This window comes from Anomalospiza imberbis, chromosome 3 (assembly GCF_031753505.1).
Source record: "Anomalospiza imberbis isolate Cuckoo-Finch-1a 21T00152 chromosome 3, ASM3175350v1, whole genome shotgun sequence".
Classification (NCBI taxonomy): domain Eukaryota; kingdom Metazoa; phylum Chordata; class Aves; order Passeriformes; family Viduidae; genus Anomalospiza; species Anomalospiza imberbis.
In genome coordinates, this window is record NC_089683.1 from 25,341,259 (window position 1) to 25,361,133 (window position 19,875).

General features: G+C 37.7%; 1 protein-coding gene across 22 annotated transcripts in view; it reads right to left on the bottom strand.

The window, feature by feature from the left end:
• The window catches only part of DST (dystonin), a 291,178-nt gene that overhangs the window by 138,912 nt on the left and 132,391 nt on the right, over nucleotides 1-19,875 (bottom strand). For all 22 annotated transcript variants that reach the window (XM_068183693.1, XM_068183704.1, XM_068183692.1 and 19 more), the window contains 12 exons: nucleotides 8,359-8,471; nucleotides 8,122-8,228; nucleotides 7,477-7,596; nucleotides 7,054-7,149; nucleotides 6,848-6,975; nucleotides 3,864-3,957; nucleotides 3,375-3,529; nucleotides 2,072-2,534; nucleotides 1,861-1,989; nucleotides 1,582-1,659; nucleotides 1,310-1,471; nucleotides 1,114-1,218 (listed from right to left, as the gene is read on the bottom strand). In XM_068183693.1, coding sequence (XP_068039794.1) covers nucleotides 1,114-1,218; nucleotides 1,310-1,471; nucleotides 1,582-1,659; nucleotides 1,861-1,989; nucleotides 2,072-2,534; nucleotides 3,375-3,529; nucleotides 3,864-3,957; nucleotides 6,848-6,975; nucleotides 7,054-7,149; nucleotides 7,477-7,596; nucleotides 8,122-8,228; nucleotides 8,359-8,471 — 1,750 coding nt within the window. The remainder of the gene's footprint in view (nucleotides 1-1,113; nucleotides 1,219-1,309; nucleotides 1,472-1,581; nucleotides 1,660-1,860; nucleotides 1,990-2,071; nucleotides 2,535-3,374; nucleotides 3,530-3,863; nucleotides 3,958-6,847; nucleotides 6,976-7,053; nucleotides 7,150-7,476; nucleotides 7,597-8,121; nucleotides 8,229-8,358; nucleotides 8,472-19,875) is intronic.

Here is a 19,875-nt window from a genome sequence, read left to right on the forward strand (position 1 = left end):
CAAAACAGCTTTTCCATCGTCTTCCAGGAATTTCAGATGGATGCATTAATGCATATATTGTTCTGTAGAAAAGGATAATTCTTTTTAAGGATGTTTTTGTAAATATCCCAATATAGCATCACCGGAGACAGCATAACCTGCACAGTCATCGTGACTGCGATGGCCTGGTTTTGCAACAGGCATTTTTAGTGTGTTTTTACACTACACCAGTAAGAGCCCATTAGAACAGCCTACACTTTTAAAGAATAGAATTGCCCACATTACAAAAAAAGTCATTTATTATTCAAAGTAGATATCATGAGAAGGAAGGAAGGGAGGGGTTTTCTTCATGTTGCCCATTTTTGCACATGTAAACTTGCAGAGCTGAAGAACAATAAAAATACATTCCCTCTGACTTTTTTATTCTTCTATAATAAATCAGCTTTTTATTGTTTCAGTCTTTACCACTCACTGTTTGTATCTACTCTTTCCTTGAAGGCCTACAAGGAAAATTGTTTTACATTCTCCTTTGGAAACCTGTTATGACGCTACAACAGCTACAATCATTTTTTCTCTAAATGTTTACATATATAACATAGAACTAGATTCAAGCCTGAAGTAAATCATATCACCTGGTCAGATGTTTACCATCCAAACAAGTTTCATAATTCACTGACAAGTAAGTTATGAAGCCAACCCTAAATCATACTAGGAACCTGCACATACAGTAAGTGATGATGAAGGCTCTTACTAAAGTTTCTTTCAATCCAACAGGAAAGAAACCACATAAGGACTGTTCTGTGCCCTCAGTCTGCCAAAGCAATTTGTGTCAACAGCTCTAGAAAGTTGCATGACCAGAAACATCTCTACAGACCAATTAATTTTAGAGTTTCAGGAGATTTTATCTAAGCAATCCAAGGTGTAACCATAACTTTATAAAAGTGGTTTTACTTTTTTGAAACTGGAAGATAAAATACACAGAGATGCTGAAGAGGAAATTTTAGAAGGCCCCTTTAATTTAGAGTCTTGTTTAATTTTCTCTACGTTTGCCTTCTTTTCCCCATTTTCCCCCAAAACTCAGCTCTTTTAAATCCCAAAACGTTTTCTGTTTTGGTGCTGGTTTTACTAACTTACCTCAATGGTTAGCCTGGCTGGGTGGTTTTCAAGCAGCAATTGCTCAGCTATTTCTTGTACTGATTTAATAACTTCTTCTTTTTCATCAAGTTCTCTCATTAATTCCTTTTTTCAGACAAAAAAAAAGTTTTAGAACTCTATGTAATTATTAAAGATAATTTAATAACTCCCTCTGGATTACATTAGCAATACATACTGCATGGTATTCCTTTTTTCTTGTTATATTGGGGTTTCTTTCACTCCAGTCATATGCAACCTCTTCCTCTTCTTTTTCATTCAGCCATATCAACTCTCTAGTAGCACGAGACACAAAATTGTGAAGAGTATCTAGATGCCTTTCTTGATTTCTTGATGTGTTCTTCATTAAAAGGAAAAGAAGATTTAAAATAATCAGAATTTAAAGCTCATCCCTTATCAGAAATTATACACACTGAAAAGCTGAACATGGAAAAGGTATGGTTAACTTACCAAGAGTTTTGAATACTGACTCTCCAGTTTGTGCAGTTTTTCTGCATAAGTGAGTTTAAGAGGGGCAGTCATTTGGATCTGCATTTGGTACATGAGATCAAAAGACAATAAAAAGGTTAGATATGTTAAACCATTAGATCTTCTGATTTCACCATAAGTCATGTAGAGATCAGAAATATAGGTAAGACTGAAATCCAAACACTGTTCTAAAATTAAATATTAGTTTATATGTCGCTCAGTAAGAAAGTAATCAAAGAAATAAAGAACATGGTGCAGTACCTCACTTAGTTTGGCTTCTTTAAGGCTGGATTCAAATTCCTCAATAGCTTTGTGGACATTTTTGTGATTTTCTAAATGGCTTTCGACACTTGGCAAATCTGAACCCCATTCTGCTCGATCAAGTTGAACCTTACAAACAGGAAGTAAAGATTAGCCATGCTCTATAAAAAGTAAATCATTAAAAGTGGACTGTTTCTGCAAAAATTGCTACCTGCATTTCTTCCACCCAGCTCAATAGGTCCTGGACAAACTTCATGTTCACCTCTTCTTCTGTCAAATTCTGATCCACAAAAGCCGATTTCATAAGAGGTTTTCTGATTTGCATCAGTTTGAGCGTTTGCAGAGTCCCACTGTCTACTCCTGTCACATAGCTCTGAATTAACCGTGGTGGTATGCCTGAAGGGTGAGCGGGAGTGATGGTTGGTGTCAGTCTGGAAGTAAAACCTGATGAGAGGCCAGATGTCAAACTGGAAGAAGCCAAAGTAGGTGTTAAACCTTGTGTCATTGCAGCATTTAATTCAGGCGTTAGGTTTGTTGTAAATCCTGAGTTTAAGCTTTCAGTTATTCCTGATATCATCAGCTTTGTCTGCTCTGTGGTCAGCCCGTGCCCCTTGTTGTACACGGAAGAACATTCGGTCCGTATGGCCATCAGGTCATCACGAAGTTTTGCAACTCTATTAAATTAGAATTATAAAAACCCAATTAACTCTTATGATTAAGGTTTATCATGATCAACTAAATAGTGATATGAACTCACATTGTCTCTTACACTTTAGTTGCACTTAAATATTATAAACAAATATTTTTATTAGAAAGTACAGGGAATATCAGCTTATAGTTCAGTTCTATACAGATAATAAATGCAGAAATCGGGCAAAGACTGAAAAAATGGTATAGGCACTAACATGCATTATACACAATTCCAGGGAACAATCAACAAACCAGAAATCGTACAAGACACTACATGTTGCAGTAGATCAAACACCTGCAGTTCACTGCCAAGGAGTTATGCAATTCATCTCAATCAGTCCAAGGATGAATCCAAAAAAAACTTTGGAGCCACTTCTTCATAAAACAGAATTATGCAGTTTAAATGCTTCTTTCTGCCAACACTGTACACAGTGCCACACATAACCTAATGTTACCCCACTTATTACCTGTTAATACATCTACAGCTGCCACCAGAAATTTCACCTCCATTTAAAAAATCAAAGTTAGTAAATTCTAAATGTGTTTTAAGTACAAAAAAACAAGCTAACGTCTTTACACACAGATATCTAGTAAACATTAAACATTAAGTCATGTCCAGGGGTTGACTTCATTTTCTTAAGTACAAAGAGCTCCTGTTGTCTTCAACATTTGTGGGCAATGCACCCACCAGAATATCTGATATTTGGGTGTCCAGTGACAGACCATGAAGTTTATGCATAGTTATAAAGAACTTAATTTTTTTTCCATAATGGGAATCTATATTTGGGACATTTATTTATTCACATAAATACACTGTAAAGTACCTTTGAACAAGCTGGTCTGCTTGATAGTATTTTCCATCAATAAGAATTTGGGCATCAATCACTTGCTGGCGGAGAAGATTCTCAGATTCAAGAAGATACCCAGCTATCTCTGCTTCATGTTGGAACTGGAGCCCTGACTCCAATCGCTTGGTGTCCTTAATAGAGAAGAGAAAGTCATAAGCCTTGCAGCTAAAATAAAAGCGATATCAGCCCTAAGAATTCCTTTAAAAAAAAAAAAAAAAAAAGCCAAAAACTTTTTCTTATCTTGAAACAATTGTGAAGCATTTAATTAACTACAGAACAAAAAAATGTATCAGAACACACTCTAGGCAATCTGTGGTATTTTCTTGATGACATGCTACCTTAACAGAACAATGAAAATAAATGTAGCAGCTATTAGGGTTGCCCTCACAAACCCTTAAGAAATTTTTGCCATTCAACTTCTATAAATTTATGAATACAGACAAGTAAAATCACTGACTGACTTACAGACTGCAGAGCATTCCGGGCAAGTATCAGTTTGTCCTCACAGCTCCGGCTGTCCCGCTGGATTCTGTTCGCAATTTGCTGCAGCATTTCCAATCTAGATGATGCCAAAGCATTTCAGGAAAATAAATAAGTACTGTTATTTCTATTTACAATCATGTTGCATGACTTTAAAAACAAACAAATGAATCAACAGCATCTACAACAAAGCACAAATGCATATGTCAGTTACCTGCTCCCTTCTAAGGTTCCATTACCAAAGCTTATACAAGATTTAATCAGCGTGGGACCACAATTAACAGAAAGGAAATTCTCATTAGAGTCGACGCTGGTTCGAGTACTAGTGCTGTTGCTAAACAGCGAATCACTGCTACGATAGCTGTAGCTACTGCTATTCATCTTTACATCTGGAGCACAGATCTTCTGGCTGTTTGCATTTGCTGAAAAATGAAGATAAAACCCCTGCAAAACGTACAGCTTCTAGGGATGAAATTCTACTACTGGCTTTTGAAACACCTAGACTCCTCCTTTATATAGGTTTCAGTATGCACATTTAAAACCCAGCAATTAATATTCTGCCAGCTCTTCAAAGGATTTTACCTGGGGCTATGTATGCTACCTTGCTTTTGGCTTCCCTACCTTGCATTAAAGCTTTGCAAGTACAGACTAGGCAGCAACAATGGGGCGTCTCTAGGAAACAGACACACCAAATATTTTATTTAAGCGTCACTAAATAGCTATAAACCAAGTATGAACTAAAATAACTCTTTGCGGTGTCTCTCAGACTCTTCAATGGAAAGTTTCAAAAAGGAGAGAAGGGAGAAATGCACACTCGACAATAGAGTACAAATAACTTCCAGGCTGGGCTGACTCTTTTTCATTCAAATAGAACTGCACCATAAAACTGGTGGAGTATCAGGATCAATCAACTCATGACAATATAATCTGATACACCTATACACCATCCAACCTACTGTCATTCCTGCACTGTCCAAGCATGCATCTTCACTAACTGCCCTGTCCCACTACACTGTCCTGAAAATCTCCCTTCATCTTCTTCCACATTCACAGCCAAATTCTTCCAGCTGTTTTGACCAGAAAATAAGTTAAGAAAAATCTGATCAATGCTTTCAAGTTTACATTTTAACTCAGATTTTGAGCTGGGGTGTTTTTTTCAGTATTTCACTGTCTGCTTTTAGAATTCCTGAACAACCACACCCATCCCATAGGGTGACTGTTTATGAAGCAGAGCTCAGCAAAGGCACAGACACACCCCTGCAGCAATGCCAAACTCTGCTAGTTTTGCACACTAGAGCTCAGTTTGGCACTCTCCTCGACACCATATTTTAGATCCCATATACCAATCTGGCCACAAATTGTCTGTCTGTGTTGATATTTTGAGATGTATTTGACAGACTTGCAAGCAAAGTTTTATTACTTACTAGGTTTCAGTATTGGCTGAAGTCACATTTTTGCCACAATCAAATTTCACCCCAGCAGCTGTATCAGCACCTCATAATGATAAGATGCACTCAATAGTGCATCTCATCATTATGAGATGAGATACAGTAACCATTGCAACAAACACAAATTACGTTCTTGTGTCCACATCAATCAATGCTTTTAACTTGGTGACTAAGCCAGAAGCACTTAATGACATTTTCTCTCTCTTTACAGTGACTATCACATGTTGTGACAATCACCATATGACCTGTCACTAAGTGTGTTTACCCTTCCTGAAATATGGGAAGGAAGTTAGGTTCATGTTTGTTTATCTGTGCTCAGACCATATAAAAAATAGAAATAAACTAATGTCATTTACACTCATTCTCAACAAAGATAATTCTGCTTTCTGCAAGTATGAACAGAATGTCTATTGGTGAAGCCAGACACTTTACTTTCAGCAGGTTAGGACAGATTAACCTACAAGACCTAGCAGGCTGTATTTCTGCTGCTGCTTTCCAGTGTTCTGCTCTGCATAAGAGGGAAAACTCAGTGTGGATAATTTTGTATTCCTCTGTAGGAACTTGTTCCACTGTAGGGTGCTGTGAATCAACACCTCCTACTGAATCTGCCATTTCAGTCATGCTCTTGCTCTTGCAAGCACGACACATATTTAATCAGTTCTAACTGTCTTTGTCCTCTGACTGAAATCTCTCTTGCTAAGGACTTCCTATACAATGGTCTGGATTCCTCACACCTAGTTTCAGGTACCTAAACCAGAGAGATAGGTCACCCTGTTGTCACCAGAAAGTCAGTGACAAGATTCTCTAGGAAGTGATTCAGATCTTAGATGTCTCCTTTGGATGCATAAAGTCAAGCAGAATGAATCCAGATGCAGGTGTCTATATCTACCCACAGGTAGAAGCCTCAAAAATCATTTTTAAATTAATGAATGGAGAGCACCTGTGTCTCCCATAGAACTTAAAAAGACATACAATTAAAAATGCTCTCAGACTGCATCAAGACTTTAATCATGCTTAATATGTCATCAGTGATGTAAAAAGAGTCCCACAGTCTACTGTCAGGGAAGCCTACTATGCCTTTCCACATCTAGACACTTGGTGTGCTCTCGAGTCTCACTACCTTTTTAAACCTCTGCAATGCTAGGCACCAAGAAAAATACACATTTCATGTAAAGGATGAGGATGGTACTTATATGAAATCAAGACGGAATGAGATGGTGAAGTGGTATAAAACCAGCTTTGACTAAGTGCACAAAGAAAGTGGTTATATATGTGCATAAGTGCTTTGATGATCTGAGGAACAGATGCTGTTCATCACAACCTTCTGAGCTCACCAAAATTGTTTATATCTGGACCTGCCTCGAGGCAGGTAGAGAATTTCAGACCTTGAACAAAGGCAGAAATGCTTGATCTAGAAAAATAATATGGACATCATAATAGAAGAAAGTATTTACAAATTTCAATATGATTAAAACAACAGAAAATATATTAACAAAGCCTGTCAAATATTCACTAGCATACCTCTCTACTTCAGGCCGAAGGGTCTTCTCTCTTTCCAGCATGGCAATAATCAGCTTTCCCCATTCTTTCTCTATATCATTTGGATGGTAGCCTTGAGAAAGTTTGATGCGTCCAAATTCTATCCAGACCTTAAAAATTCATACGTACTTGTTATTTTACGCCACAGAAAAGGAACTCCTATACATTTCAATGATGTTAAAACTTACCTCTAGCAGTTTATATAGATGTTTGATTTTTGCTTTATCTGTCTCCTTCGGTGGAATTTCTGTTTCTTTAAACTGTAAATATTGATTATAAAGTGCCTACAGAAACATGAAAAATAACATCAAGTTTTATTTACAGTGACTATAACCTTAGTCTCCAAACCCTCTTCTAATATTCTTCACAAGCTTACCTTTATACTGTTCAAACTAGAGTTCTACAAAAAAACAATCTACAAGGTAAAGATTTGCTTTTGATTATTCATATGCTAGCAAAGTATTGATTATACTTGGAAAGGTTAAGGAGTAGTACTGTTCTACAGCTGACGTGATTTTATAAATCAACAAGCACGTCATTTGTTCAAGTATGCTTTGAGTCAGTAAGATAAAGTGTAATTCCAACAAACTGTCTAAGCCACCACACCTCACCTTCAACTCCACAGGATTATTGGGAAATGTTCTGTCAGACATTATAGTGACATGATGTCTGATCCACTGCATGAGGTAGTTCACCATATTCTGATATTCAACCCATTTGACTTCAACATCCTGCCAAAGCAAAACCCAGATTACAGATGAGGTGAAAATCATCAAGAACTCATTTCTACTTCAGCTTTGAAGACTTCACATATATAGAAAATAGATTGTGAAATCCTGTATTCAGAGACAATATTTATTTGCTCTTTAAAGATCAGCAAAAGTTTTCAAATATATGATTTCAATCTTCAGTTTAGATCCCAAATAATTCTCCTGAAAACAAAATATTTTCTAGATGAATAAATTTCAAGTTGGTAAGAATCAGAAATGCATAATTTATACATTCACAACTGAAAAGTTAGAACTTTGACTTAAACTTTCTCCAAATCATGCACATTGTTTTCACTTAAGCTCTTTGCACAAATATTTTCATGTCCATGACATGAAATAGCTAAGACTCTAAAATCTCAGCCTAGAAAAACCATGTCAAAGGAAAGTGTGACAGCCTATGGAAGATCTAGCTAACATTCTGGATCTGAAATTCAGACTTTTATTAATGCAGCTCACACACTATACAAGTGTTGTTTTCCTACTTACATTTGCACTGATGCCTTCACCACCTTCTGGTACTTTGGGAAATGCATCATAAAGTGATGACACATAAGTTATTACTGACTTCTCATCAGGTGAGGAAACATCAACATCTAAAAGAGCAAGACGGAACAGTGCTTTATCACATAGTTGTAGGAATGCCCACAGCTACAACCTGCAGGCAGATTGGATTTTATTTTAGTGTTGGGGGTTTTGCAACAAAGTCATCTGTAGATCTCTTACCTTCAGGATCCAGGAGTCTGGCAACACCAAGTTTTTCTGCTACAAAAAAAGCATGTTCTAAATTTGCAAGGTTGCTTTGAACAGCAACGGTATTCATGTCTATCAGGTCCGGCCTGTCAAATAAAAACAGCAATGCTTGATTACAGCTCTTTACCAGTTTTAAATTACTGCTGTACTGGTAAATCAGACCATGAGTATGGACAGACACAGCAACAGAGTTTTCATTATAAAAGAATTTCACTAAAATCAGGTGAACAAGCCGAGACCACTGCTAACTGAGAAACACAAGCAGCAGAAAACTACAACATTCTGCTCTTTATGTACAAGCTGGTTTCCAGCCATCCCTTGTATACACCTCTATTTTCTTATGCATATTTATTAATGTGCATTGACATTGTATTTCAACACCTTGTCCTTTCCACTGCCCTTGAGGAGATTAAATCCACTTTTCTCTTTTACAGGAGGGAGTTACCTTCTACTGCTTTCACAAGTTTTCAGTCATTTTGCATCAAATTCTTCAGCATGTGTCAGAAGCCACACAGTAACAAAGTTTAGTCACAAAAACATCACTTGAATCTTTTCTGATGAGCTTTAAAGAGGTCTTCAAATGCATTTAAGCCCTGCTTTCAGATATTCATTGGTGCCAATTCTCTTATAGGTAACTCTCAGTCCCATGCACTTAAACTTCCACACCTCATCCTGCTAAACTCCATTTCCAGCCACAATATGCTTGCTTTAATGGAATAATATTGTCTTAAGCTAATCTTGCCTATAAATATTTTTAAGGCCCTTAATTATTATCCTGTATCAATCCTGTACCAGCATCACTAATATTTTAAATTAATGTAAAACTTCAAAACTAATATTGTCCTTGATGCTTACTATGTAGGAGCTGTGTTTTAGATCTTGTGATTCTCAGTGTGTTACTCTTTGCCTCTTTCAGCACTTCGAATTCTCACAGCTGTCCACCAAAAGAAAAAAGGGATTTTCATACAAGCTAAGCATGTTTGAAAGCTCATCTCACTGAAGTCAACTTCAGAGCCACAAGGGTCTGAAACCTTTGCTACTGAAATCCTACACTACTGGAAACCAGACTCGCCATGAAAAAACACCTAAAACAAAAAAATTGGCATACAACTTTCAGCAAATAATTCAGTTCTTAAATTTTCTCATTTTTGCTTCTAGAGAAACTATTTTCTTAGTTTTACCAAGTAGAAGTTTTAAATTATTGCAAGAGATAGAAATAAAACTGTTAAATACAATTGTTCAAAATTAAAGTTAACATTTCATTTGGCAGCGTCCTAAATTCCCCTGATAATCAAATGGTATTAACTTTGGGAAACTCAGTACAATCTTGTCTTTGAACTAACTACAAGGGCACTGTAAATAAAAATCTATTTCTTTTCATCCATTTAGAATCACTGTGTTCCTTGTGCTCTTTTGAAGACAAGTCTACAAGACAGATAATAACACTGCACCCATTATGTCTTGAAAGAACATTTAATAATAACAAAATGTAAGCAGTGCAATATAATCCTTCTAAGGCAGCGGGACTTTCCACTTCCAATATGCTTAGTGGGAGCATGATCAAGCTCACGCTGTTCTTCTCTGAATTTCAGTGCAACGAAAACAATGCAATGAAACCAGTATCAGCTGTTGCTCTCAGCAGCACAGACAATCCATGAAAAATAAAAGACAATACTAGAAAAGAAAACTGAGCACCCCCAGCTCCTGTTTCAGCCACAATAATAGAGGTGGTATGAGTAATAAAGATTGCTTTAACAGCAGTTCTGACAAGAGAATCAGGTTTTTGTAAGTGTAACATTGTTGCTTAAGTTATATTTCTCCTCCTGCCTTCTTTACATTTGTTTCACATTTGATAAAAATGTCCCAAGAATATTCACTTGCACTGCCTGTTCGATTGCCAACTTTCAGAACATGAAAGGACATGTTGTGAAAGCCTTGACTATTCCCAGAAAACAAGCTTCAAGCTGCAGAGACACTGACACAATAATCTCCTTAGAATACATCTTCCATTTAGTTGAAAAAGAGGTAACGTCGTTCTCACTGTGACACAGGTAACGAAATCAATAAAAACAACTGCTCTCCCATAATAAATCATTTTACATCAGTTCTGCAGCTTCACCACCCAGCTGAAGAAGAGCCTACTCTGTAGAGATGCCTCCCCACCTTTTAAACGTATTTTCATATCCCTGCAACTCCTACCAGCATTGGATTATATTACAGTTTCCCTTTAAGAACAGGGAAAATTGCAATGGATACTGCCATTTCCAGTTAATTATACACTTAGCACATAGTATACTGAACTAGATTAACTGATCTATATTTATCTAAAGTCTTGGTCCACGAGAAAATACTACAGAAGATGGCATTCATGCCTGTCTTGATAGTGCATGTCTTTGGTTCTTTAAAGCAGACAGAAGGCTCCACAGCTGACTGAGAACAAGTCCACTGATGGCTTATGAAAGGGAAAAGACAAGTATTATCAACTGATTGCAAAAGCACCTGGCACAAGGCACAGCAAGATCATGCTGCCTAGGGCTTGGGGCCTCCCCCTCTGCAGATCACCCTCTCCTCTTCACAAGTAGTAGAGGGATATATTGCAAATCCACAGGGAAAGGAGTTTACCTCCCAGAGCTCAGTAAAGGACTTTTTTTAGCCTGAGAAAAGTGTATCTGAAAAACATGGCTCAGGAAATCAACAATTGCCATATTGTTCCTTTTGTTTAAAAGTGGGGATTTTTTGCAATTGTAAATAGAAATAAATGCCATTTTTACATGCTGTAAGATTGCAGAGATACCTGTCCACTAACTCAAAATAACTGCTGAAACTGTAGTTGTGATGAGTATCCTCTAATACATATTTAATTGTTGTAGTTGAAGTAGATTTAAAAGCATGCATTTTTTAAGGCTATAGAGCAAATATATGAGTTTTGTAGAAGTTATTTATAATGTATTATAAATATATTTTATATCAATTTGCATAGCATTATTAAGTAGTTTTATGCATAATCAAGAACAAATTAAACTAAATGGCCTTTAAGTAACATACAATGACTCTACCTTCTGTCATAATATTGTGAGTCATCTTATGGCAGATTTTTCAGTGGGCTGGGGCCTTGCCATGAAAACACACATAAACATCCCAAACACCAGTCGAGTTGGAACATTCCATGCAAAGAAGATGCTTCTGCTGCAGCCACACCTAAGTCAAGGGCTTGGCTTCCACACTGAAAGCCATTAATCATTTAATTTATTTAAAAACTGCTGCTGCCATTTGAGATCTTAGTGTAGGTGTTAGAAATTAGATACAATTTGTATCAGAAGTGATGGGGAAAAAAGTGTAAATAATGCAACATGAATTAGGAAGCTGACAAAATTATGATAAATTCAAGAAAACAATATCTAATACCACAAAGAGAAGAAAGAGAACAATATCTGAATAACAGCAGATAATTCTGGTCTGCAAAGACTCCTTGAATTTAGAGTTGTGCATAATAAATAACATTAGGTACATGTAGATTTTCTCATTGCCAGAACTTAATACTTATCAAAATAAGTTAAGATCCAAATTAGCAGCTATAATACTTGCCCATTAAAATAAAATATGATATTTTAAGGGGATTTGATCCTCAAAACAGAAAAAGATGTTTAACTGAACTTTATTTTCCCAATGGCGAAGACATCACATCCTTCTCCTCACTCTTCTGGGATGACATTTGCTCAAGTTACAAGAATGTTAAACTTTACTAAAACATAAATATCAGAGTAATATTTCACATGAAAATTCTGTTAATGCATTCAGAAGGCTGAGAAGCCTGAACTTATATACATGAACCATCTAAACTGTTTAATCTCCACAATTCTTTCTCAGTCAAAACTCTGCATGCTGCCTGAGTAATAACCTGATATTAAAGGATATTTCATTCTTAGCTTATATTTAGTTGAAACACTAACACAGAGACTTTCAAGTAGAACTCTCAAAAAAACATGACTGAAGATGCAGAGTGAAGTGTATCATGTCGCTACAGTCCAATTAGCTTCTCCACTGCTGTAACTAGAAAATGGTTATGGAAGTTAATTTTTTTTTTCATTGTTCATAGACAAATGAAAAGGACGGGTGCCAGAAAGACTCATGCCTTTATTAGGGATGGAACGATTACTAGATCAAATGAAAGACCATTCCAGAATACAGAGTCATAGAAAAAAAAATTTAAACAAACAAACAAACAAAAAATCATCTATTCTAGAGATTTTGGTTAATAACAGAAACATTGCAAAGAAAGGAATCAAAACCAAAAACATCATATAAAACTGAAATTTTATCTGTATCTCGTCAAATATGCATCCCCTATTACTTTCCCAGGAACTCTACAAATGAGATGATGAAGCAAAATATATTATTTAACCTATATAATTAGGCCTACCATTTGCCTATCTCTTAACACAGGTATAAAAATACCAACGTGTTTACATCAGTTTACGTGTAGAGCCACTGTTTTGGAACTTAGTAAAGACTTTGTCCCCACACCAGGTACAAATCTAAGCCTTGATCGAAACAGCTTGTCAAAGAATCTGCTTCAGAAAGACTGAGGGAACAACACAAGAGGAATGATGGCTGGGCTTCAACTACCATGTTCCATTCTTTGTGCCCCACACACTTTTCTTGATTCCCCATGTTTGCAGTGTTCTCACACTGTCGTGACCAGGAGATCTAATCACAGTGTCAGAGGTATTCTTTGCCTACTACATTTTCCTGGGGTTTTTTTTCAGGGATAGTCTGATTGCTTAAAGAGGAGACTTTCTGCTCAAAAATGGCCAGGAGGTTTGACTTTGTGGCATTAGGGAGCAATGGATCTCTTCCATCATCAGAATCAAGGACCACAATGTGGGCATACAGCACAAGGTTCTGTAGCAGGTTCCTTGGTGTCAAAAACCCTATGCTGAGGAAAGGGCATAAAATGTCAACTCTGAATCAAAACTATCTTCCATTACACCCCAGACTTCCCCCTCATTCAGAAGCTCTAGATGCACACATGATATGGTGATTAAAAAAAAAATTACCCCTATGCATCAAACCACTGGGTGAAGCTGTGCTGTGATGCCACTGAAGTTAGGCAACAGTTAGGAATTCAGAGAAAATCAAAGATTTCAATTAGAAAACTGGCATTATAGGAAAGCTTTATCCTTACAACTGTGATAAACCAAAAAGCATGCTGCTGCATGCAGCTCTGCATATTGCTTGCTCAAGTATGTGGCAAAATCTTTTCTAAATCTCCACAGGTCCCCAGCCTCAATTACATACTCTGTTAATATGATCATTGTGCCTTTTATCCTTTTTGGTTTTATTCTCTTCTGTTGGTATGACAGGAATGCCTGCACTACATGATTTTATATATCTATCTCTATAGACTTCACTCAATGTCTCTATAAAGATGAACAAAAATGGCTTTTTATTTCCTTGAGAGCTGAAAAATTCTCATGTGATCTGAATTCTTCAGCCCTCCTTTGCTTATTTCTTCGTAGTTTTTCACCTAAATTTCAGATATGATGAATAAAATGGAAAAAAAACAGTTGCAATGGATAGTATAACAAGGGCACACTATTTACAGATGCATGTCTATTCTACAGACATCACAACACATTATATCAAGACTTCCCTCAGAAAAAGAATGAATGTTTTAACGGCACTTATAATAAGAAAAGCAAAAGCTGTCAGGTGCCCTAACACTAATTAATCCCCTAACAATATACAGAGCTAACTCAGGTAATTCCTTCTGTTGTGCATGCCCTTGATTTGACAAGCACTGAATTTAATAAACCTACTGAAGCCGCCTGTCCTGCCTTTGTTAGCACTGCAAAGCTTTACCCGTAACTTGCCATACCAAGTAATTTAAATAAATACACAATTGTGGCATTGCAATATCAAAGATCTTTTAGATAAATGTGGAGTTCATCTTTAGCCATGCAAAACAAACCCTAATCACAACTTGGCAGTAAGTTTGCAATGCAGGTTTCAAACTCAGTACAAACATGAATGAAACTAGAAAGGGTCCTTTCACTAGCTTTAAAATCAGTTTTTACACTCTCTTAGTACTGAGCTGTTTCCATTATTACAAAAACAGTAATGGTACAGCAATTTCAGCAATTTTTGGCTATGATAAAATTTAAATTGGGAGGCTCGTAACTCAACCTCAACCCACACCATGCAAGCCACAGAAACAATCATAAATAATTTACTTTTCCTTGAACTGTGAATACCAAAAAGACAATGAAGAAACCCAACTAAATTCTTTTTCTCTTCTGCATCCTGAGAGAATATGCCCTCCAGACCACAGCAGTGGCTGCTTGACAGAATGGCTTCCCAGTGGGATTAGTACAGTTACCAATGAGGAAGAATGGTGAGGTACTGTAATAGTTCAAACAATTTCCCAAAGCCTCCTTGTCCTCCCTTGGAGGCAACCATTTCTCCACATGCCACAAATTTGCCAAAAGCGTTCCCTGGAGACCAAGATATTTCCCTATGTGATTTATCACTGGCACATATGTCCCCACTGCTCAGACGCCACATATTTTTGAGTTAAGACTTCTGACACCCTTAGATGTCCTGGTCTTTGCCAATCCAAAAGTATGAAACACATGAAACCTGAATTTAAAAACCTGGCCTTTCAACACAAAGCATTACTTTACATTTTATTTCCATTAAAATGACAAGAGAAAATCTTTGATTTCATCCCAGTTTGGGGTTTTATGGGGTTTTTTTGGTGTGGTGGTGTTTTTTTTGTTTTGTTTTTTTTTTTAAGAAAACTGTTATTCAGCTGCTACTTCGCAGTAGGATCCAGCACAACATACACATAGATCATTTTAAGTCCAGATCTGAAATTAATCAATCCAGCTGACTAGAAGTCACCCATCTAATACCCACTAAGGCTAACCACCACCACAACACAAGATGCTAAATTTGCAGGCATGCTGCTGGTACTATTTTAATACAACCTTTACCAAGAGCCATCACAGAATTCTTCTGAGTGTAACTGATTAGGTAACTTGCTATTTGTAAATCCATTAGAAATACACTCAGGCAAGTAATATTAAAAGCATGTCAATATTTTTAAGCATCCTAAATGCAGTTTATGTTTTCCCAAATTGCCAATTCTCAACACCGAGTTAATTTATTCTACACAACAAAACCTGTTGAAAATAGTAGGAACCACACAGTGAGGTACATAGAAAGGGGGGTGCAACACAACCAAAGTCACATTTTCTTTGTGTTAAAGCTGGATTACAATAAAGTACAAGTCACAAAACAGCAAGCCAAAACCAGCAGACCCAACTAATCTCTTTATTTCAAACATATCCCCTAGCATTTTAAGGCTTGACACTGTGTAATATTTAATTTCTTTCTCATTCATTCCCCAAGGGTGTTCAACGTGTTTCTGCAAATTGAGGCATTATTATCCCTCCCCTTAAGGAATGTATTCATGTCAGTACCTGAGTGGTTGCAACATGTTTTAACATCAGAGGGATGCCACATGCACTGCTGGCCAGGAGCTTAGTGTTCAACCAACCATATATACACAGCAAATCGTCCTGGGTAAGGTTGAAACAGCTTGTTCCAAACCAGAACAGTTATTTAGCAGGCATCAATCTAGCTTGCTCCGTGCTGTACCACACTCAGAAAAACATTCCCTTTCATAATTCTGAAAGCATACTGAGTTATGATAGCAACATTTCAAAAGCAAAGCACTGTGACCCTGGAAAATTTGTCTCTCTCACTTTATCGAGCATTTATGGACCTGTTACATTGCTGCTTCCTCTGGGAACACACTGCAGCTTCTATTCCTCTTCCTCCCACATGAAGCACTCAGTGTACCTACACTTCTTCCATGCTGCATTCACTGTTAGCCTCTGTCCCTCTTTTTTCTGGGAACAGCAGCCATCTCCTCACTCACTCTTTTACACTGTATGCAGCTTAAAACCTCAGGCTTTGTCGTTTTAAGGTCTCATCAAGGCCTTGCACAAAGTTTACCAGTAATAAAGTCTCCTCTGTATCAGATCCCTGTGTTTCTTTAACAGAAATTCTTTAATACAGTAAAAACATTTTTCTTGTGCTCACAATGTACCCCTTTTAACTCTATCACCACCTTCCCTCTTTGTAGCATTTCTAATCCTTGCTAGATTGTGCCAAAGTTTATAGAAACTGACTGCATGTGGCCTTGGCAAGCCTTGGAGCAGCATTACATGAAATAACCTCACTTGTTTTCTTGTCTTAAACCTTTCACGTGTATACTACAGTCCTGCTTGCTTGTCACACTGTGGCCTGACCCGAACACATTTTATCCCTTTTCCCTCCTAGCCAGTCTTTCACATTTTCTATGATTGCTGACAATCACCTGGCAGTCCAGACATAACTGGACATGTCTGAGTGTACAGGAGGCAGACAAGACAATCTTTACTTCCTTTAGTCCTCCCACGGCATGGCTGCGGCCCCTTGCGAGCACACTCAGCCAGGCACCCCATGAGCCCAGTTCGGGGCCAGCACTGACCCAGGCGAGCTCCGAGGGAGCTGCGTCCTGTCTGGGGGGCAGAGGCAGGGTTTCTTACCCTCAGGGCTGGAAAGCAGGAGCTGGACCTGCTTCATTTACTAGAGCAGACCCAACACCTGAGACTAGAACTTCAAAAATGTGTCTTTATCGGGGAACTGAGCTTGCAGGGCTTCCTGAACAGATGCTATTTTTCACCATACAGGCACCACTGAAGCTGCTCATTAAATGCTATTATCTAGTTACACAAGAACATAATGCTTTTGCTGGAATTCCTTTTGTAAATGCTAAAATCGAAATTAACTCTCTACTATAAAAGCTGTGAGAATACAAAAATAAAATGTTCAAAGGAGGGCACACATTTTTACAAAAAACATATGTGTGATCTTAATCTGATCCTATCCTCTATACTTCATCTTTTTTCTCTAGAAAATAAGATTAGTTAGTCTGTGACAATATCTGTTTTTTAAATATCAACAGCCATTGTCCTTAATGGAGCACCTACAGGTGCCAGCTAACTGCAAATGTTACAGCCATTATTTTTACTATTTCTTAAACTCTATTTCAGACACTTTTTAACTTAAATTTCCTACAGTCCTTATGTACCAAAGGTTCAGGGCAGTCTGAGATCAGAACAATAGGTTTACTACTTTGGTATAATTTTTTATCTGAATTTGCTGTAAAATAAATATATGTGCTAAGTGCAATGAATGTAGATCTATAATTTAGATTACTAGCTCTCATCTGGCATATGACTCCTACTGAAATAAGAGCAGCTTTCACTCTCTATATAAAAAAAAACCCTGTTTCTATATCTAAGGGATATAACTGGGATACAGGTCTAATAAATTAGTGGTTCTTTCTGGTCAAAAGGCAGGTACAGAAAAAAAAAAAAACCCACCCAAAAAAAACCCACCCAAAATTAATAAAAAAAAAAAAGCAACAAACAAAAAAATCAAGATAATTTACCCAAAACAGCCTAGTGATTAGAAATACTTAAGGTGATAATGCTACAGAATGAAGATTCCAGGGTGTAGGTAGTAGTATCTCCAGAAAAATCTGGGCATTACACCCTGATTAAAGTCTGCCTACAACTTCAAAGTCTGGCTTACAGGTTTTTGCTACATACTATATGATGGCACAAAAGAGACATCACGTAATTTTGAAACTGCCTGAAGTCAGATTTCTTCCAACACAACATATTGAATAAAATAACATTCATCTCCAATGAAAAATTAAGTTATAAACGGCAAATGATATAACAGATGAGACATACAGCATATTCTTGAATCTCCTGGGTGTATCTGTAGCTTTCACTAAAGGCCTGACCACATATCTGAAGAAAAGTGTGGAGGTTAAAAAAACAGTGTGATAGCTTATATATTTAAATACAAATACAAATATGGTTAATGTCCAGTATTAAAACACACTTTTTAATGTTATAATTTGATTTAGTCTTTCTGTGTAAGGACAAGTATTCCCACAGAACAGAGCAGGTTTAGATTTGATATTAGGAAGAAATTCCTTACTGTGAGGATGATGAGGCTCTGAAACAGATGGCACAGAATTGTGGATGCCCCATCCCTGGAAGTGTTCAAGGCCAGGTTGGATGGGGCTTTGAGCAGCCTGGCCTAATGGGAGGTGTCCCTGCCCATGGCAGGGAGGTTGGAACTTGATGATCTTTAAGGTCCCTTCCAACCCAAACCATTCTATGATTCTATGATTAAACCGAACTCCAGGGCCTGCAATGCAGCCCCCTCAAGGCAGTTCTTGAGGTCAGTGTGAAGCCCTGTTCCCAGGGATCTAACCATGTACAGGATGTAAATGGAAATTTTCTACACTCTTCAAAAGCTCAACAAAGTAATCTTCAATCTTACCCAGTAAACACAAACCACTGCAAACTGCTGAAAATATAAGGAATCTTCTGACATAGAAAAAAATTACTTTTTTCTAAATTTGGTGGAGGGAAAAAAATCAAGTTGTATATGGATCCAAGTATCTCAAATAAAGCAATTTTTTCCTCTCATTTCCATTATTCATAAAATTACTTTCTTTGTTTTAAAGAGCACTACAAAATCACTGGCAAGTCATTCATACTCTTAATAGCAGTAAGAGAAAATAACTAACTGAAGGCCTTTATGAGAAGCTCTGACAACCTAACCCTCATTGCTCAAGGGGACAGAAAACAAATATCCTGCATTTGCTCAAGAGAGAGGGTGAATGACTCCAGTGTATGAGCTCCAGCACCTGTACACTGCCCACATCCCTGCTTGACACTGCAAGTGGAGCACTGCCAGCACCGCTGTGGGTGCAGGAAGGACAGGGACACAGGGAAGAACCTGAGTCACGCATTGAGCCACCAATGTCCAGCACGATGTTGCAGTGGGTATGACAGTGATGACAGGGAAATCCCAGCCTTATGGAGTATCCCACATGCTTCTTGGGGGAGCAGGGAGACATGGCATACACATGCACTATTCCTGCAGTTCTGCACCACAAATTTCAGCTCACCTGCATGAAAAGGTGCTAAGATCCTCTGTCAAGACAGAAAAACAAAAGAAACAATTCTAACCTGCCATTAAGAGAGGGCAGGCTGCCAGTTCTGCTGAAGGGAGAGGCTCCCTGCCTGCTGGCAGCCGAGTCACAGCCCAGCTCCTCACCCAGCCCTTCATAGCTTCAGCAATTTCCTGAAGTCTTGAAGCTGGTATGTACTTGCAATTTGAAAAAAAATCACATATGCCTGGAGAGGAGGTAATTATGACCTGTCACTCCTATCCTATCACCCAGAACTGGACAGTGACAACTCCCTGTCTCATGGACCACTGACTGCAGGGATCATGTTGGACTCATATGGCTTGTGCTCTCGATGATGCATCCAGAGAAGGTCTCTCAGCCTTGGTGCCAGGGCTGTGGGCCAGGGCTGTCCTCTGGGAGCTGCTGGTGCTCTGGCCTCT